Here is a 17,079-nt window from a genome sequence, read left to right as displayed (position 1 = left end):
GTAGGCAAGAATAAGGCATCAACTCTTTCGAAGTCATGAAGAACGCCTGCTTGCTCATTGTAGCAATGTAAATTCTTACTTATACATCGAAACTTCGAACGAAATCGTAGCAATCCAGTCTTTTTTGTGAATAATTATTGTGGAATATCAGGAGTTTGAACTTCTCATTGAAGTGATTTGAGGTGACGTTGCAACTCTCAGAAATTCCCATTATTTGCATTCGCGGATTAATCTGAATTTTATCAAATTTTATTCAAACTTTTTAATCAAATTATGCAGAAACGTAGAATTATGCTCAAGAAAAAAAGCGAGCAAAGGAAAACAATTTTGTCAAAAAAAAGAAAATACCGTTCAAGGAATGTGGATGATTGGATGACAATGTCTACATGGGATTCTAAAATGCCGAAAACCGAAAAAAAAAATAATTTAAAGTCACGCGGATGACTAGATCTCATTTTGGAAGGGGAGTTTGGTAAACATAAGAACAAATTAAAGCACAAAAATATTGAATTGAATGGGAATTTATAAAAATTATTCTTTCTTATCCGAAGTAGCAGTTCCTGATTCAATTTCAGTTAACGCAATTACATCTTTCTTTTCGGACTCTGTTATTGTAATTTCATCGTCATTATCTTCCACGTAGGTATATTGCATGGCTGAAAATATTTAAAATTGAACAATATATACCCTTTTGTTACGTACCTAAAAGAATAAAAACTCCCATAACAATAACCATAAGAGTACTGTAGAAGAAAAACTCCAATGCCGGATGTGGTATAAGTCGAGTACCGGATATCATCATATCAATCAAGTTTCCAGCGAAAACAGTCAGTAACCACATTGCTGTGAGCACGGATTTCATGTTTGGAGCAGCTTGAGAATAAGCAAATTCCAATCCAGTCACCGACAACAAAACTTCTCCAAGGGTGATTATAATATATTGTGGAAGTGACCACAGAATGCTCACAGAGTTGGGGCGTACCTGGAAATATTTTTGATTATTAACAATCCAGTTGACATCCCTTTTGATCAAATTCATTTGTTTCGAATATCGAATAAAGGGAGTTTTTTTATGATTTGAAATCGCTGACTTCTCCGATAAACTCAAAAAAAAACCAATCTGATTTAATAATATTTTGAGCTTCATTTTTCAAAAAAAAAATTATCTAATTGATCCCGTGACATTCTCCTAATTCCTAATTTTATTATATACTATTTGTATAAAAAACGGGAGGCCTTGATCAGTTCGAAAAATTTTTGACTAGAACCTAAGAGCATGATAATTGCCTCCTTCGTGAGTTTTAAAAAAATTTTCAAACAAAAAACTGATTTATTTATCTTTTTAGGCACTCGTTTTCTCGGTCTATGAAGATTTGGCTCCTGGCGACAAGAAATATGTAGTAGCACAAACCGTCAACAAACCGACACCACCATATCGTTTTCAATTTCCGTTTCGTCGTCCTCTTTAACACGACAATAACAAGTTTCATATGCAAAATTTCAAATGTATTTCTTTCTTAATCCGCTAAAAAACAAAAAAGATGAGCCCAATGCGGGGCTCGAACCCGCGACAACCAGATTAAGAGTCTGGTGCTCTACCGACTGAGCTAACCGGGCGGCGACACAACATGTTTTCGTGGCCTAGACCTGACGGCAGTCACTCACCAACAAGTTGAAGTCACCCTCTGTTGTTGAAGGGTGAATGTGGAGGACATGGACGGCTCCCATTTGGGCCTGAAAAAATCATTTGTCGTTTCCTTTTTTCCACAATTCAGCATACATTCAATGTAACAGTATTAGGGCAGTCAACTCCTGAACAACTATTCTTAGGTCCCCAATATAACCGGACATTTGGATCACTGATGATTCCAGGAATCACATCAACGTAGGATCCGGATTTAAGCTCACAACTGCTCAATATTTTACCCCTGAAATATGTTAGTAAAATAGTATCTTTAGTATGAGAAGTCGCTAACTTCTTATTGATTGCATAGACCAATGTGTCAGCATCTTCACGAGCAGTGACAACAAACACACGCGTTGCTCCATTATCTGTTTTCTCAACTTTATAGTCGAACTTCACTACTTCTCTGAAATTATCTAAGATTTCGATCGAAATTTCCCTGAAGTAACTTACACAGCATCTTTTAATCTGAAAACTGCCATCACATAACCTTTATTTGGAGTGGAAATGTCAATTTCTTGAGATTCATTTTTAAGTCCTGTGTTAAACGTATATATTCCTGCGTCCAACTCGGTTCGGCCTTTTGGAAGCATTCCGTCTGAAAAATGGAAAAAAATCCGTCGAACCGGATTCGAACCAGTGACCTAAGGATATCTGCGAACTCTACAGTCCTCCGCTCTACCAACTGAGCTATCGACGGCACGGCACAGAGGCGCCTAGAGGGCAATTAAAAGTGTCTTTATTGACAAGACAGAAAAGAATGATAGCAGAGGAGGAGTGACGTCACTCCGGGGGTCCATGATATTTTCAGAAAGGAGAACACTTTGAAAATATTAGTTACCTCCAATAAGTCTTCCATCACTTTTATATCTGAAGTCACTGATCAAGCTTTCGTTTCCAACACGTTGCAGATAAATTCGTCCAAGGGAAGGTGGGAACTCCATAGTTTCATTAACTTTTAGCTGAAACTCATAATTTATATAAAATCAAAGCCTGTTCATAAACACCTGTAAAACTCCAGCAATAGCAAATGAAAATGCAGTCAAAAGACCTCCAACTGCCATTTTTCTGAGAGGTGTGACCCTGGTGATCTTTCTCAATGCTGGATAGACCCATCCTTCGAAAATTGGAACAAGGATCAGGACACAGACTGGATTAATTGCGTGAATTTGTTCAGGAAGAATGGAGAAATGTCCGACTCTTCCGTCAAGACGACGAGCTTGAAGTACCCACGTGGATCCTTGTTGATCAAAAAGAGCCCAGAAGAAAATGAGAGGACAGAAGATAACAGCGACATTCAGGAGTCCACGAGTTGAGTCAATCATCTTTTGAGAATGTTCTGGAGCTGCATGGTCGAGCCAATGAGTCACCGGCTTGTCACGAGATGCACTGGAACTTTGACTATTAACGAATTGTTTTATAAATTACGATCTGCACGGTCAAGAGCAGAATCTCCTAAAATCATTCTAAAAGAATCAACATATTGCATTATTTAAATATTACAGATACAACTTTTATAACTCAGATGTAAAATTTCGCTGTTTATGATGAAAAGTTACGATAGCCAGTCTTGACACCTCCGAAATGTTTTGGGCTGCAGAATGTATAACAATTTTGCGCCGAAATTCAAGGTTAAAAGCGCTTTCGAGTTAGTTTCCACCTTGATTACGAAAACAACATGATATTCTTTTGATATTGCAGCGAGTATTTATATATGTATATGTACTATACATTTAAATGATTTCCCTCATCCACTACTCCATCTTAAAAACCTCTTACAAAGTAAAGTAAATGTTTCAATGTTCAATCATGTATTCAAAATTTCTTTAAACTTTAAACTTTGATTTGTATAGTCTTTGGGAATTCAATAGTGATTCATTGAACTATATATATCATACCGTTCTTTTTTATATTTTAAATTATTGGAAAAAAGCCTCACCCTCCAACCATTTTCCTTAACGAAGTATAGATAACAGCGACAACTTTGGATCCAACGTTTTCCTTGCTTGGTGGATGCTTCTTGTACATTGACCATCCCATCAAGAATAGAATCAACGCCAACAACATCAAGACTCCTGGAACACCAAAAGCCAATGGGAAGCAGTGTGCATTTCCGAAGCATTGAACTCGACCACGAAGGATTGGAGTAATGATTATAGCAAACAACGATCCTCCATTGATTGCAAAGTAGAAGAACGAGAAAAATTGCGAGCGAAGATCTTTTTGGTCTTCGGTAAACTGCAAGGAAATTGCTGTAATTTAAATAAGCATATTCAACACGGTACCTGGTCAGCTGCGAATGCGGAAACACAAGGTTTAATGCATCCAGTTGCAAAAGCAATGACAAAAAGTCCCGAGAAATCAAGTGATGATCGGATGGGATAGGAAAGGAATGGTACAGCGCCAAGTGATAGAAGAACGTGTCCGACAACGTAAATGGAGGAGCCATAGAGAATAACCTGTAAATTGATTACAAGGTGAGTTGTAAAAAGCTATTGATCTGAAGAGGAAGAAGTATATATGTACGTGTGAATTAGACCCATTATACATTTAGGCTTAACATTATATTATCTGAACATTTATTCTCGAACGTTTTAATTTCGAACACAATTATTCAACATATTCCAATATTAATATCCACTTCTCAGCCCTCAATATCAAAAATTGAATAAAAATCTTCAAATCTATATTTTTACCGTATTTACTCTGTCAGCCTTGAAGCCTCTATTCGTTGAAAACTAGTCGGATAATCGGATACGGTATCTCAGTTGCTCAACTTTCCAGCATACTCAGTCTTATTCTACTAAATCTTACTGCGATACTCACAAGAGGTTACAGATTTTCATTTCTTCCCAGTTACAGTAATCCTAATTTTATCATTAACAGTATCCAAACTCACCTTGAACCGTCCAAACACCGAATCCGCCATAATTGATCCAATTAATGGGGTAAGATAGGCAATACAGGTGAAAAGATGATAGATGAATGTCGCCTTGCTGGAATACTTTAAACTTTGCTCTCTTTTCGTAATAAATTATGCAGTACCTGGGCGAGAATTCATGTTCTGTGATGAGATAAATGAAAAGGATGGTCTTCATACCGTAGAATGAGAAGCGCTCACAAAACTCATTTCCCAGCATAAAAAATACCGCTGGTGGGTATCTGAAATAACATTACTTGAACATGGTAGAATTATTTCTAAAAACTTACGACCGCAGTTTCTGCAGTAAACTTTTCTCCTCCATGGTTAATTGAGATTCCTTTTGCTCCAAGCTCCTAGGAAATCTGAAAATACTCAACTTTAAACTTAAATTTTAAATTTAATGAGAAAACCACAAAATGTCGTACAACAAACAGTAAAACCATTGGAAGATGGGAATACTATAAGAGGCATGAGATGTCCTCGAACGTCAAGTTCAGGCGAATAAAAAAACCAACGGTGATTGGTGAGAAATAGTACTTCAAAACGGAGGAGACGACAGACACGGGAGAGGCGGAATTAATTTTATAGTTCGGCTAATGGCATTGACTTGATCAACACTATGAGGCAAAAAATACAGTCCAAGAAAATTGTATACATTAATGGTTACAATTTATTCATTGAATTTTCTAACGGATCCCTAAAAATTATACTTTGCTGTCCTATTCAAGATAGACTAATTGAATATGTAAACCGGGACTGTGCAAGATAATCCTTCAAAATACAGCACCCTCACCCGGAACCTTTAAGCCAAACTGAACGAAGAAAAAGAGACGGAAAATTAAATTTAGTAGAAATTCGGTTGGACCCTCTTCACTCCGACATAAAAAGGTATGAGGAGTACTAGACGAAAAAATGAAAGCGGGAGGGTACTCAAATAAGGGGGAAAAAAGAAGAGCTTTTACAAAATTGAATAAAATTTTTCATATTTCCCAGGTGGTTTCTAGTCATAAAATTGGAATATGGGAAACTGTCTGATGTGTGTGGTGGTAGGTACAGCTTTTGGGAGAACCTATCAAACATTCGAGGTGTGGACTAGGAAATCGTTTCAAAAAAAATGTTCGCCAATTTTATATGCAGATTATTTTATTTTGATTGCATTGTAGAAGTTCTTGCGAAACTGTACTTTTATAAAAATCAACCATCATTTTTTCAAAATTCAGATAAAATACCCACCGACATTACTTCAACTTTAAGTCTATGTCATTGAAGCAAAATAAAACGTGTGCCCACAGTTACTCAATAAAACTATTTACTGAAACCTCTGTCCTTGTTGAAGAAGTATATTATTTAAAACTAGTAAATACATTCCTAAAACTAAAGCTTAGTCCATAAAAGACCAAAGAAAATATCCTTGGATGCTCAAAATCTCAATCATTTTTCTTCTAAAGCTCCTCCCGTATTTGGGAATGTGTGTGCAAACATACTCATCTTTTCTGTTTGTTATGTCCTTTAACATAAAAGACAGACGAAAAAGGGCAGAAGGAGAAAGGAAGATCCGAAAATAAAAGAAAAAATCAAATGAAAAAGTGATTTCGGAGGCAGAAACTGGGAGCTGCAGTCTGTCTGTAGGGGGTGGGTGTATTAAAAACTATCGGCGGATCTTGGACGAGCAAAAGCTCTTATCCATTGAAAGAGCTAGGTTCGAAAATGTGATCCTACAAAGAAAAATACCTCCTTTCAGGACCACGGCCGCGCTTGACGTCACTTTTCTGCCACCAGCAGTTCCCCTCTCCTATTGAATCTTTTCTCGTAACCCCCGCTGATTCTGATTTTAAAATGTGTGCGTTTGATGAATTATAAATCAAGGGAAAAGTGACTCAATAGGGTATATAAAATGAACATAAAAACATTTTCTCGACAATTCTTTTAAAAAAAGAAAGAACTGTTTTTGGAAACTCTCTATCTACATAAATGTGTCATATCTGAGCTCACTTTTGCTTTTTAAAAATTATTATTTTTTCATTCGAAAGAGCAAATTTTGGAAACAGTCTTACATAAAATTCAGAAAAAATTAAAGAAGAGAACTTTGAACTAACTTTTTTCAGAGAGTTTCTGCTACTTTGGAGGCTCTTGCAAGCTTAAAAAATTCTAGATCGACTTTTTTTTCCTGTTCCAGGTTCTTCTCTGCAACCAAACGTTTTGTAGAAGCCTGTTTGAAGAGGGTTTCTTACAAAATACATAGACTTTATTAGAAAATTCAAAATTGAGCTGAAACACTCACTTTGCTGTTTAATAACTTCACACTAGCAATAGTTTTTGAATACGATACTCTTGTTTTGCAGGCTCGTACAAAAGCATATTTTTGTAGAAATCACATACATATAAAATATGATTTACAAGGTAATTATTATATAATACAGAAATAAAAACTATGCAAGAAAAACTTCTGGGAAAAACTGCAGGTTTTTTTTCTAATTTTCCCACTTCTAGAACACATAAAAAGTCTTCTCTGCCAAATTAAATTATATGAGAAATAGACACTCATACTGCCTGTAGGCATATTCTAAAGAACAACAATCATGTTTTTTTACTGTACGAAAACTTACAATTTCCAATTTTGGCGAGAATTTTTTTTTGGAAATTGAAAATTTCTCAAAATTTTCTTGTTGCAAAATAAAAGAAAAAAGAAGAAATAGATAGTAATTAGATGGAAAATGGTCAGAAAATTGGGGAAGAAATTGGTACGGTTGATTAGGTCCACTTTTTTCTTCCAATGCAAGTTGAGAGAGAAGAGGATCGAGGGAATTCCAAAATTTTTAGTACATTGGAATATTGTAGTATGAAATTTCAAAATGCACATACATACTCAAAAACACCAAAGGAATACTTTTTGTTTTAACAGAGAAGATATCTTTAAAAATTCAGCAGAAATCATTTTCCAAAAATTCAAAGTTTATCTAATATGTTCTTTGAATGAAAAGAGGACAATGTTTTCCCACCTTCTTACTAATTCTGTTATTTTTATCGGATCAAAAGGGCATTAGACGTTAAGAGTAATAGACAGATATATATATGAATGGACAGGTAAAAAACATTTACGAGAAAAGAAAAGGAACGAGATTTGGCTGTAGGATAGTTCTTGAATTTTCAGGATTTGAATTACCTTTGTATTCAAGAATTACGGTGTTATTATTTTATATAATTTTACTTTGAGGCCTCTGAGTGTCTAAAATGATTATAGTATCTGGTACCTAACTCGGTTCGATTTCGAAAATTGGTAGCCTATGTTTTTTATATTTTTTCTTCCACTTTCGCGGCACATGTGATGGCCATTGTGACGCTGACCATATCAAGCATGTCCATTCCACTAAAAACAATTGAAAACTATAGAAAATCTTATTCTAGATTTTTGAAGCAAATAAAAACGTCTTCTATGTGGTTATTTATTACTTCAAAATTATGTCATTCATCTACCAACACGCATCTCATCCTTTTACTAGACATAAAAATGTGTTTTATGATACTTTTCATGATTTTTTGTGAGAAATTCTTAGAGGAGAATATTGGAATCTGAAACATGCAAAATAGTTTATTTCTCTTTTGTTAAGCTTGAAGTGCCTTCACGTTGGCATTCAAATATTGATTTCTCTTGAGAAAACTGATGACCACGAATATTTTTGGTTTTCACCTTTTTGGGTCTGTTTTTTTATTTTGCTGTTATTTATTTTAACATATTTTCAAGTTTTACAACACTATTCACCGTAAATAAATGTACATTTTATGTCGAATATTAGTGTAAATTAACCAACTAAAATGTATCAGTTGCATTCTATACACTTGGCAACGAACAAGAAACGGCAAAAAAAAAATGTACAAATGGACTCAGACTACAGTAACCATTTAGTGCTCTAATTTAAACTGCCTATGAATTCACATTTTTCTCATTTTTGTTGTGATTTTGTTTTTGATTTTTGAGTCGATTATTACGACTTAATTTTCTGACTTTTGAAGTTAAATCTCCGAAGGCTCTACTCGAAATTTAAATTGCCGCTCTGCATTCTCAATAACAAACTTATGAATGAAAAAAGACGTTTAAAACTTCAAACTTCATAATTTGGAGAACCTCTGGATTCTCTCAGGAATAGAACAAAGTGAAGATGTTCGAAAAAAACGGCAATGTGTGACACACAGCTGATTCAAAAGAGGAGGAGATTCTGCGCATGATGATAAGGATATATTTGATAAGAGGAGAATGGAATGAGGAAAGTCTAATGGCGATAACAGTTATTTTGAGATGAAGACCGCGAACACGAACATTTGGTCGAGATTCTTGAATCTTAACGAAGGGCCATGTGATTAAACAATAATGGGTTTAGCGTTTAACTTATGACATGGAAGATTTGGTTATTTTTTAGGTTTGGAAAATAAAATAATAAAAATTGATGGTTTTTGGTGTCTGGTGGGGTTGATTAGACTATAATCGAAACTTTTTTAAATTTAGTTGAACGGAAAAAAAACAATTTTTGAACCTGGAATTATAATTTACTATAACTACTGTCGACTTTATTTGTATTCACGCTTCTTCTAAGGGCTTATTCGATACATTGCAATTTTTGTGAGCCAAGTTATAATTTCATCGAAGATACTGTGCTATTGAACACTAGGAAAATAAATGAAAAAGTGGATAAAATTGAACTCCCAAATTTATTTGCCTTAAAGAAAAATTATAAGGTGTTCATTTTTGCATTTCGAATTTTAGGAGTTTTTAAATTTTATATTTTAGTAACGAATTTTTTTAAAATATATTTTTGTTTCTTTTCTTTACAAAAAACTAAAATCTCGAAACTTATCAAAATTCATATTATCAGCAAATGACGAATTGTCGAATTACTAAACATTTTTGGAATGGTGTTGCAAAATATCAATCATAAGTAAAAGTCAAACAAAATGAAAAATAGAAAATCACTGCAACTACAACTGAAACTAAGACCATCTGAAACTATCTGAAACTGTTTGTAATAAACTATTTGCATTCTCGTTCCAGTTTCTCCTTTCAAATTCACCAAAAACATATCTATACAGTTACACTAACAAATTAATAAAAAGGGTAAATAAGGAAAACGAGAATTTGCAACAAACCAAAAGCTAAAAAGAATGAAATACAAATCCAATCTAGGGAAAGCCGTCCCCAAAAAACGAAGATTATGTCATTGATTATTTCTTGTATCCTTATCAATGTTATCAGTAATATCAGACATGATTTATCAGAAAAATAAGAGAAATAAGAATAAGTGAGGGGATGAGATGAAGATATTGGCATGCCCATGGTCACTTTCACTTCACTTTTTTATATTCACTGAACACAAATTATAAAGATCGATGATTTCATTGAGTAATAAGCTAATCCCTTAAATCTTCATAAGGTCACAAAGTATTACATTAAATACCGTATTTCCTCTGATATGTATTTTAGTACTGCACCCCAAGTTGGGGTCCCCAACATCCCATTGTCATAGTAGAGCTGATTTGCAGCGAAGGATGTTTTTACTTGTACCGAGTTAAAACGTCAGCAAGCTCCTTTCAACTAAAAAAATATTATAACTTTGCTCTACAGTTTCCATGTTCCAATATTCTTTACTCTATATTCTCCACAACTTCACTCTGAAAATAGTTACAGCGATTCAATTTTGAGCGGGATTGTGAATGGATTGTAATTGGAAAACATAACTTTTTTGTTGCGAAGTTTATTGTGAAATGTTGTCTACGATTTTTTTTGCTCATGGCAAGTTGAGTTCCATATGCGCATTTCGGGCAAAACATTAATTCACCTAAAATTTGTGAAAAATGTTATTATCTAACTGAAACGCTCACAATCAGTTTTTAAGTTGTTGTCTATTAAGAAACATGTTCAAAAACCAAAAAGAGTTTAGACCATTATTGTATGGCTCGTTCAAGACGAGCTCACAATGAAGCAGTATTTTTTTATCCACTCAACCAAAACATTTAACAGAAAAAAAACATCAAAATTACATTGAAAATGCCCCGAAACTGCGCGCGGATATGTCGCGTGACACGTTAACAAACTCGCCATGCAAATTTCCGTTTCAATTTTATTTTTGTGTGTCAGAGATGGTGGGAAAGACATAACAAAAAGAAATGAATTAGAGTCGTCTCTCTTCGGTTTTTGTCATTTACAAAATGAGAAGACATCAATTGGGATTAGGTTACTAATGGAATAAATGACACATACAATGGCTTTATGCCGAAAAAATTAGGAAAAAGTATGTTTACCACAACAAAAAAAACATTAAGTTCAAACTTGGGCGTTGTACCTGAAAAAGGAAGTTACATATATCTTTTATATATATTCCTGAAGTCAAGCCTCAAAAATGTCAGTGAAAGCTGGTGAATATATTTTTTCATATGGGCAGACTGTATATCTTCAAATTTTATTCAACTGCGCTCCAGCGGTTGCCAAAATGTTTTGGTTTGGCAAGGTTTGGTTTTAATTGTTAATACCGCATGCAAATAGTCTGGGATTTGAAAATATCTCATAATGTATGAAAAAAGTGACAGATGTTTCCTGAAAAACTATCCAAAATTTGATAACTTTGGCGTTTTCGAAAAATTCCAGCAATTTTGATGGTTCACAATGTTTTTTTGACAAACGTCGCGTTTGCTGATTTTAAGAAATTATAGCGTTTTTTTTTCTTATTCTCCTTCTTAAACTGATTACCACCTTTCGCCATTTTTCATTGAGAAATTCGAAATTTATTAACGATACATAATTTCAATACAATTTAAATTCCAAAAAAGTCAAACATTTGGCTTAAAAGCAAAAACCGGTTTACACACATTTCAAGACACTAAATTTCTAGCTGTTTAAAACAAATAAAAACAAAAAAAATCAAGTTAAAAGCTCTAATTTCTTAAGTATTTTTCAAATAAGTATTAGTGAAATTTCAATTCAAAAATTAGGTGGAGTGGGGGTAGAACAAATCGAATCATTTTAAAAAATGTACATGTATTCAGAAATTGAGAGGAAACATTTGTTAAAGTAAAAGCCATTTTCCTTTATCTTCTTGATAAAACACCGTGGATTGCACCAATTTTCGTGAGACCACCGTCAGATGTTCCAGGTGATAATGAGAGTGATAAACTTCGATGTTGAGGTGATGTTGATGGAGACGTGAGAAGCTGGAATTTACAATTGTTTAAAAAATGTTACTAAGAGGGGCGGGCAAGTATTTTGGTTGGATAGAAAGAACATAATTCTAGAGGTCAAAAATATAGTCCAAAATAAACCTAGTAAAGAAATATTTCCAATTTTAAATGAATGTCTGTAATAGAGATGTGCGGCTTTTGGAAAATTCGACTAATACCAAGTGCCAAACAATTGGCAAAATGTCAGTGTTAGTTAATTTCTAACTGTCAATTAAACTAGTGATTCCGTTCCTTTGGTTTGTCTATAGTATTCCTTTTTATGCATGAATTAATCAAAAGTTTTCTTTACTAATTGTAAGTAATAAATGCCAAATTTTTAAACTTAATTCATATCTTACCTCTGCTCTCGTCAACACTCCTTGTCTGAGACCCAATGCTAATGACTGTTCGGCATGTCTTGGTTTCAGACTCTGAATCATTCTGACTCCGTATGCAGCACTGAAATCCATCCATGATGTTTCATTTGATTGACGACGGTCCTGTAATGAGAGAGTTTGGTTAGATAAGCACTTCAATCAATATTTTAATAAAAACTGTTAACATGACAGGGCAGCTACCGAAAAGTTAATGTACTTGAGGGGAGGTTTGGACTTCCAATAATCAAAACTTTGTTTCAAACCTCCCTCATTTGATAATTGATAGAAAAGGAAAGAAGTAGACTACCTGAGAACCGAAAAACTGTTGCTGATCGATACCTTTCCGCTGACAAAACGCCGCAAACTCTTTTTGCACCTGAAACTAACATATCCGATTAGAGTTAGTATAAAGCTCGGTTAAAGTGCAAATCACCTCTTCCCTAGCCTTGATTACTTTCAAGGAGATATCCAGATCACGAGTTCCAGGCATTCCCGGTTGTCCTAGTTTTGACTCTGCGTAAGACGATGCGTCATAAATAGTTGTAGATGGAACATCGAAACTTTGAGCATGTGGACGATTACCTGAAAATAGACATGACTAATGTCAATCGACGCAAAATAAGAAAATTTACTCACCTATATGCAACCGTTGTAACTTGCTCAAATTGCTCTTACTCGGGCTGCTACACGGGATATACTTTCGTGCCACAATCGGTGTGGACACGGCTTCTTCGCTGGGGAAGCTAAGTTGGTTGGTCTAAAAAAAAATTTTTTGAAAATTTTTTTTGCCTAATAAGTTTTACCTCAGCATAATGTGCGTTAATGCCAGAGACCGAAGGAGTTGTGACATCGTCGTCCTGTATCGTTGGAGTAGAATCACGATAGATATCTGTGCATGAAGTGCTCGCATCACAGAGAGCCGCCAGTTTTGATGAGGTAGCAAAGATAGGCTCTGCGATCGAGGGAATTTGATACTGGAAGAATATATTATTATTCGAGTTGTGTAAGTCGAAATTGTACCTTTTCTGAGTGTTCAATCTCAGCTGCCAAGCTCATTGGACCACCTGCATCAATTCCACTATCATTTGCATAGCTATCTCTCCCCGTAAGAACTGTCAATTGTGTTGTGCGACCCGCTGGTGAAAACTCGGAGTTTTCCATTTCAGACGCAAGGGAGTCATAGAGAGAGTCATAAGACACTGAAAAATTTGAAGAATTCAGTCAAGTTGATGTTGTATAAATCTTACTTCTTAAGTTCCCGGTACTTCTGAGCTTATTCAACTCGGATTCAGTTTCCGCAAAATTAGCCATGAGCTCCGCGTATTGATCCTGCATCTCTTTGTGCTCAGCTTGCATTGTGTCATGTCTTTGGATCATCTCAATGAGTATCGCACCCATTTCTTCTTTTTCCATTGAGATCTGCAATAAAAAATCGTTTCTTGCAGCTCGCAAAGCATCTAAGAACCTACCATTCTTTCTTTCTTATCCTTATCCGCCAGTTCATTCATCAGCTTTCCAGTGTTCTCATATTGTTGATTGAGTTCTGTTGTTTTTTGTTCAATCAACTTTTGCAAGCTGATCACTTTGTCATTTGTGTAATCCAACTGTTTTTCTAGCAGGTATGAACTATTCTTCTGAGCAGTGACTATAGCGGATTCTTGCCGGAGAAGATCACATTCTTGGCGAAGTCTTAAATTGTGAATATGTGAAATTTTGGTCAGAGCACGTTCCTAGCATATGGATGTGCTTCAGAACATAAGTGAGCCTGCAAGCGGCAAGAGCGTGAAGTGAGAGTGTGAAAAAAAAAAGAACATAGGATTTTCAGTTGAGCAATCACCAAAAACCCAAAGTTATTCGTGGCAACGGAGCTTGAGAGGCTCTGAGAGCAATAATGATGGCATTATCAGGATCTTTGTTTTTTAGACTATCAATCGTTCCCCTTATCCAAAAACTGCACAATTTTGAACTCGATCGCCCACCCACTATCAATTACGCTGGCTTATTTGATTATTTGACAAACCTCTCGTTTTCCGATTTTGTGGATTTAAGCCGTTCTCGGAGTGCCTCGTCGCTGTTTGACCTGCAATTGAGTTTTTTTAACTTTGAAAAACGAAGAAGCAAGAGAACAAGATTTTGATCTCCACGCCACGCTTGATATAAATTTAGTAAGTTGTTTATTCCACAACGAATATTAACACAATGACCAACTGTGATTCGGCTCTTTCTTGTCGAAAAGTTTTAAACAAAAATCTTACCTTGGTAAACCATCATCATCTAAATGTGAGTAGACCCTGAGTAGCTCAATTCGTTGATTAAGCTCATGTTTCAGTTGAACAATTGTGTCCAGGTTCTTGTTGACACTCTCCTCGAGGAACTCATTTCTGAAAACATTGATTTTTAGAGCTTATTTTTAGAACAAGGAAATAGTCCCTATTTTCTAGAACTTTTATTCGCATACTAATCCTATCTTCCCTCCACTCGTCATTAAAACAAGTGTAATTGATACTTGAACTCGGTGGGCTTAATTAGAAAACACTCACTTTGTCTGAAGATCTTTGTTCTGCTCCAACAACGATTGGCCAATCTTAGCCGCAAGCTCAAGATCGTGATTTTTCTGAAAAAAACATGTTTTAATAGTTGAAGATCATGAATTCAATACTAAAAAATAAAATCGAAAACATTTTATATTTCTTTGTTTCACAATGTTTACTCTACAATTTTTACCATTCGATTTTTTCGATTACTAAAATAAGTTTGAAATAAGAACAAGTTAAGGCATACCTTTTCTAAAATAACCATGAGACCATTGCAGTCGAGCTCGTTGAGAGCACACGACGGATCAAGTGGAGAGGAGTTTCGAGTTGGAGTTGGGCTCATTCGGCTGACAGCCCAAACATTCGAAAATCTGGAAAATAAAAACTATTAGACTGAAAGGATTCAAGATAAAATGGTTATCAAATTTGATCTATGGAAAACGAAAAATCAAGGGGGAGAACCTCAAGAAAAAACGATAAAAGCGGACGGGCGGCACTAGTGAAAGAGAATTAGAGAAAAAATGGGAGGAAAGGAAAGGTATACTCATTGTTTCTTTTTCAAACTGTTTGACTGTGAGAGAAAGAATGTATGTTTGTACTTTTAGTACCGTTAAGTGAAAAGGTATCGAGGAAAAGAGAGAGGAAACGAACATGTGTTTGATTATAATTTTAATAGTCGTTTGGAAGAAAAACAACGGTATATAAAGAAGACTTTCATGCGTTTAATTCTATTCATTCCCAGAGCCAGGCCTGTGCGGCTTTTCGCAATTTTCGACATATGCCAAATATCGCACAGAGTGTTTCCAACCCACCGAGAATATCCGAGAAAATAGAGAACTTTGCCACTATCATAAAATGAGAAGATTGCATTTTCAAATTAATACCGTATTTATCTTGGCTCATTTTGTGTAGATCAAAAATAATTAACTACAACCCTATATATGGTACAACGGTTTTTTTCTAATTTTCAGGTAAAATTTTTTGATATAACAAAACATGTTCACTGCCAAAGTGGTGCAACTTACTTTGTCGAAAATTCAGGGTTTTTCATATTTTTGTATTTTCACGATAAAAAATACAACAAAAATGAAAAAAGAAGAAAACACCTCGTCAGCATAGCTTTCTTTACTAATCCTTATAAATCCGAATAGCTTTTGAATGAAAATGGGAAGATGAGACAGACATTGTGACTAAGAAGCAGGAGTGGGTGAATGATGCGGAAACGTTCTGTTCGGGCTACGGGAATTTCTGGTTATCGTTTCAGATAAATTCTTTGATTTGATGCTCGAAACTTAGAAATTTAGCGGCTTTCCTATACATATTCCTAAGCACACAAACAAACGCACACGAATATATTATATTCAAATCAAAAGAGGGGGATAGGTGTCGGTTTGTCGTGGTTGAGGAAGGGAGGTGCTCAAGTTTAGCTAAACAAATCCTCAAGCCATATGACAGCTTGCGAAAAGGAGCATGAGAAGGTCAGGTGCGAAAATCGTAATGTTAAAGGTTGTCCTTCTAGCCTCACCCTCTGTCAAAGGATGGATGTGGCCGCCTGGTGACGTCACTCTTCTTCCTGGGAGTCAACCATGATGGGACACGCTCCAAAATCGTAATAAACTACAACAACTTCTCACCATGAAACGGTAAGACGTGCGAATGGTTAAACAATGTGTAGCGACAGGAAATTGGAAGACATGGGGGTAGTATGGGTAAACATGTATTGTTGGTAGTCACTTATTTGCGGTATCTTTTATGTATTTTAGGGTTTTCAAAAAGGCGGGCTTTGAAAAACGGAACACATGGGTGTGAAAACTAATGCTCAAGGTTAACAAAAAACTACACGTAACATTTCGTTTTTCGGTTTTGCAACAAATGGATGTAGGTTTATCCACAAGACTTCAAAGTAAGATGGTCATATTTGGAATCGTATTTTTAGAGTGGATTATCAGAGAAATTTAAACGACAAAATACCTATCCCTTAAATTTTTAATTGAACTTTACTTATTTTAATCACCACAGAATTACCCCGACAATGGATTTTTGCAGACTCTTCATAACTGAAATGTTGCTCAGAGAAGTGCAAAATTTTTGAAATCTTTTTTGAATAAAACTGATAGAACATTTTTCACACAACACAGTCCAAACAATTCTGATTTTTTTTCCGAGAAAATATCAATTCCCAAAAAGTGTTATAAAAAACATTTCTGGCTCCTAAAAACAACATTCACTGAAAAATTTTGAGATTAAAAATTCTGGAGGTAGGTGTTGGGTTTCGCAGTTTCCTGTGATAACCTACATAAACTAAAAAAGAGTTCTAGTATAATAAGACATGTCTCGTTTTAAAGTCTGATAGTAAAA

General features: G+C 35.1%; 2 protein-coding genes and 6 non-coding genes across 10 annotated transcripts; 4 read left to right on the top strand and 4 right to left on the bottom strand.

Moving 5' to 3' along the window:
* Positions 1-235: 235 nt before the first annotated feature.
* On the bottom strand, positions 236-4,969 carry pept-3 (Peptide transporter 3). The gene is made up of 13 exons (NM_059366.9): positions 4,895-4,969; positions 4,730-4,846; positions 4,584-4,680; positions 3,970-4,143; positions 3,624-3,922; positions 2,692-3,073; positions 2,526-2,646; positions 2,138-2,282; positions 1,977-2,090; positions 1,781-1,928; positions 1,666-1,734; positions 703-982; positions 236-656 (listed from the first exon to the last, which is right to left on the bottom strand). Exons 1-13 carry the CDS (start codon positions 4,927-4,929, stop codon positions 532-534), a joined length of 2,106 nt encoding a protein of 701 aa, NP_491767.3. The 5' UTR covers positions 4,930-4,969; the 3' UTR covers positions 236-531.
* anr-5 lies at positions 1,287-1,494 on the top strand. The gene is made up of 2 exons (NR_101564.1): positions 1,287-1,294; positions 1,347-1,494.
* F56F4.11 lies at positions 1,528-1,622 on the top strand. The gene has a single exon (NR_050164.1). It is a non-coding gene; the product is annotated as an Unclassified non-coding RNA F56F4.11 (non-coding RNA).
* On the bottom strand, positions 1,545-1,617 carry F56F4.t2. Its single transcript has one exon. It is a non-coding gene; the product is annotated as a tRNA-Lys (tRNA).
* F56F4.10 lies at positions 2,294-2,496 on the top strand. The gene has a single exon (NR_050163.1). It is a non-coding gene; the product is annotated as an Unclassified non-coding RNA F56F4.10 (non-coding RNA).
* Positions 2,301-2,384, bottom strand: F56F4.t1. The gene is given in 2 exon segments: positions 2,301-2,336; positions 2,348-2,384. It is a non-coding gene; the product is annotated as a tRNA-Tyr (tRNA).
* Positions 4,970-5,084: 115 nt separating the features above from the next.
* On the top strand, positions 5,085-5,207 carry T27A3.11. The gene has a single exon (NR_050162.1). It is a non-coding gene; the product is annotated as an Unclassified non-coding RNA T27A3.11 (non-coding RNA).
* Positions 5,208-11,338: 6,131 nt separating this feature from the next.
* Positions 11,339-15,094, bottom strand: trak-1 (HAP1 N-terminal domain-containing protein). 3 transcript variants are annotated; one of them, NM_059365.7, is made up of 13 exons: positions 14,969-15,094; positions 14,728-14,801; positions 14,443-14,568; positions 14,208-14,267; positions 13,657-13,876; positions 13,435-13,606; positions 13,208-13,386; positions 12,991-13,161; positions 12,824-12,944; positions 12,621-12,769; positions 12,495-12,563; positions 12,170-12,310; positions 11,339-11,804 (listed from the first exon to the last, which is right to left on the bottom strand). In NM_059365.7, the coding sequence occupies exons 1-13, from the start codon at positions 15,062-15,064 to the stop codon at positions 11,682-11,684; spliced, it is 1,701 nt and encodes a 566-aa protein (NP_491766.2). In that variant the 5' UTR covers positions 15,065-15,094; the 3' UTR covers positions 11,339-11,681. The 3 variants fall into 3 exon arrangements, with proteins under 3 accessions (NP_491766.2, NP_001364787.1, NP_871887.1); NM_001377582.3 differs by having other exon boundaries at positions 11,355-11,804; positions 12,495-12,569; positions 14,969-15,092; NM_182087.6 differs by having other exon boundaries at positions 11,367-11,804; positions 12,527-12,569; positions 14,969-15,090.
* Positions 15,095-17,079: the final 1,985 nt, after the last annotated feature.

Source organism: Caenorhabditis elegans, chromosome I (genome assembly GCF_000002985.6).
Source record: "Caenorhabditis elegans chromosome I".
Classification (NCBI taxonomy): Eukaryota; Metazoa; Nematoda; class Chromadorea; order Rhabditida; family Rhabditidae; genus Caenorhabditis; species Caenorhabditis elegans.
Note: the sequence above shows the minus strand (reverse complement) of the source record. Positions and strands in the feature narration are given on the sequence as shown.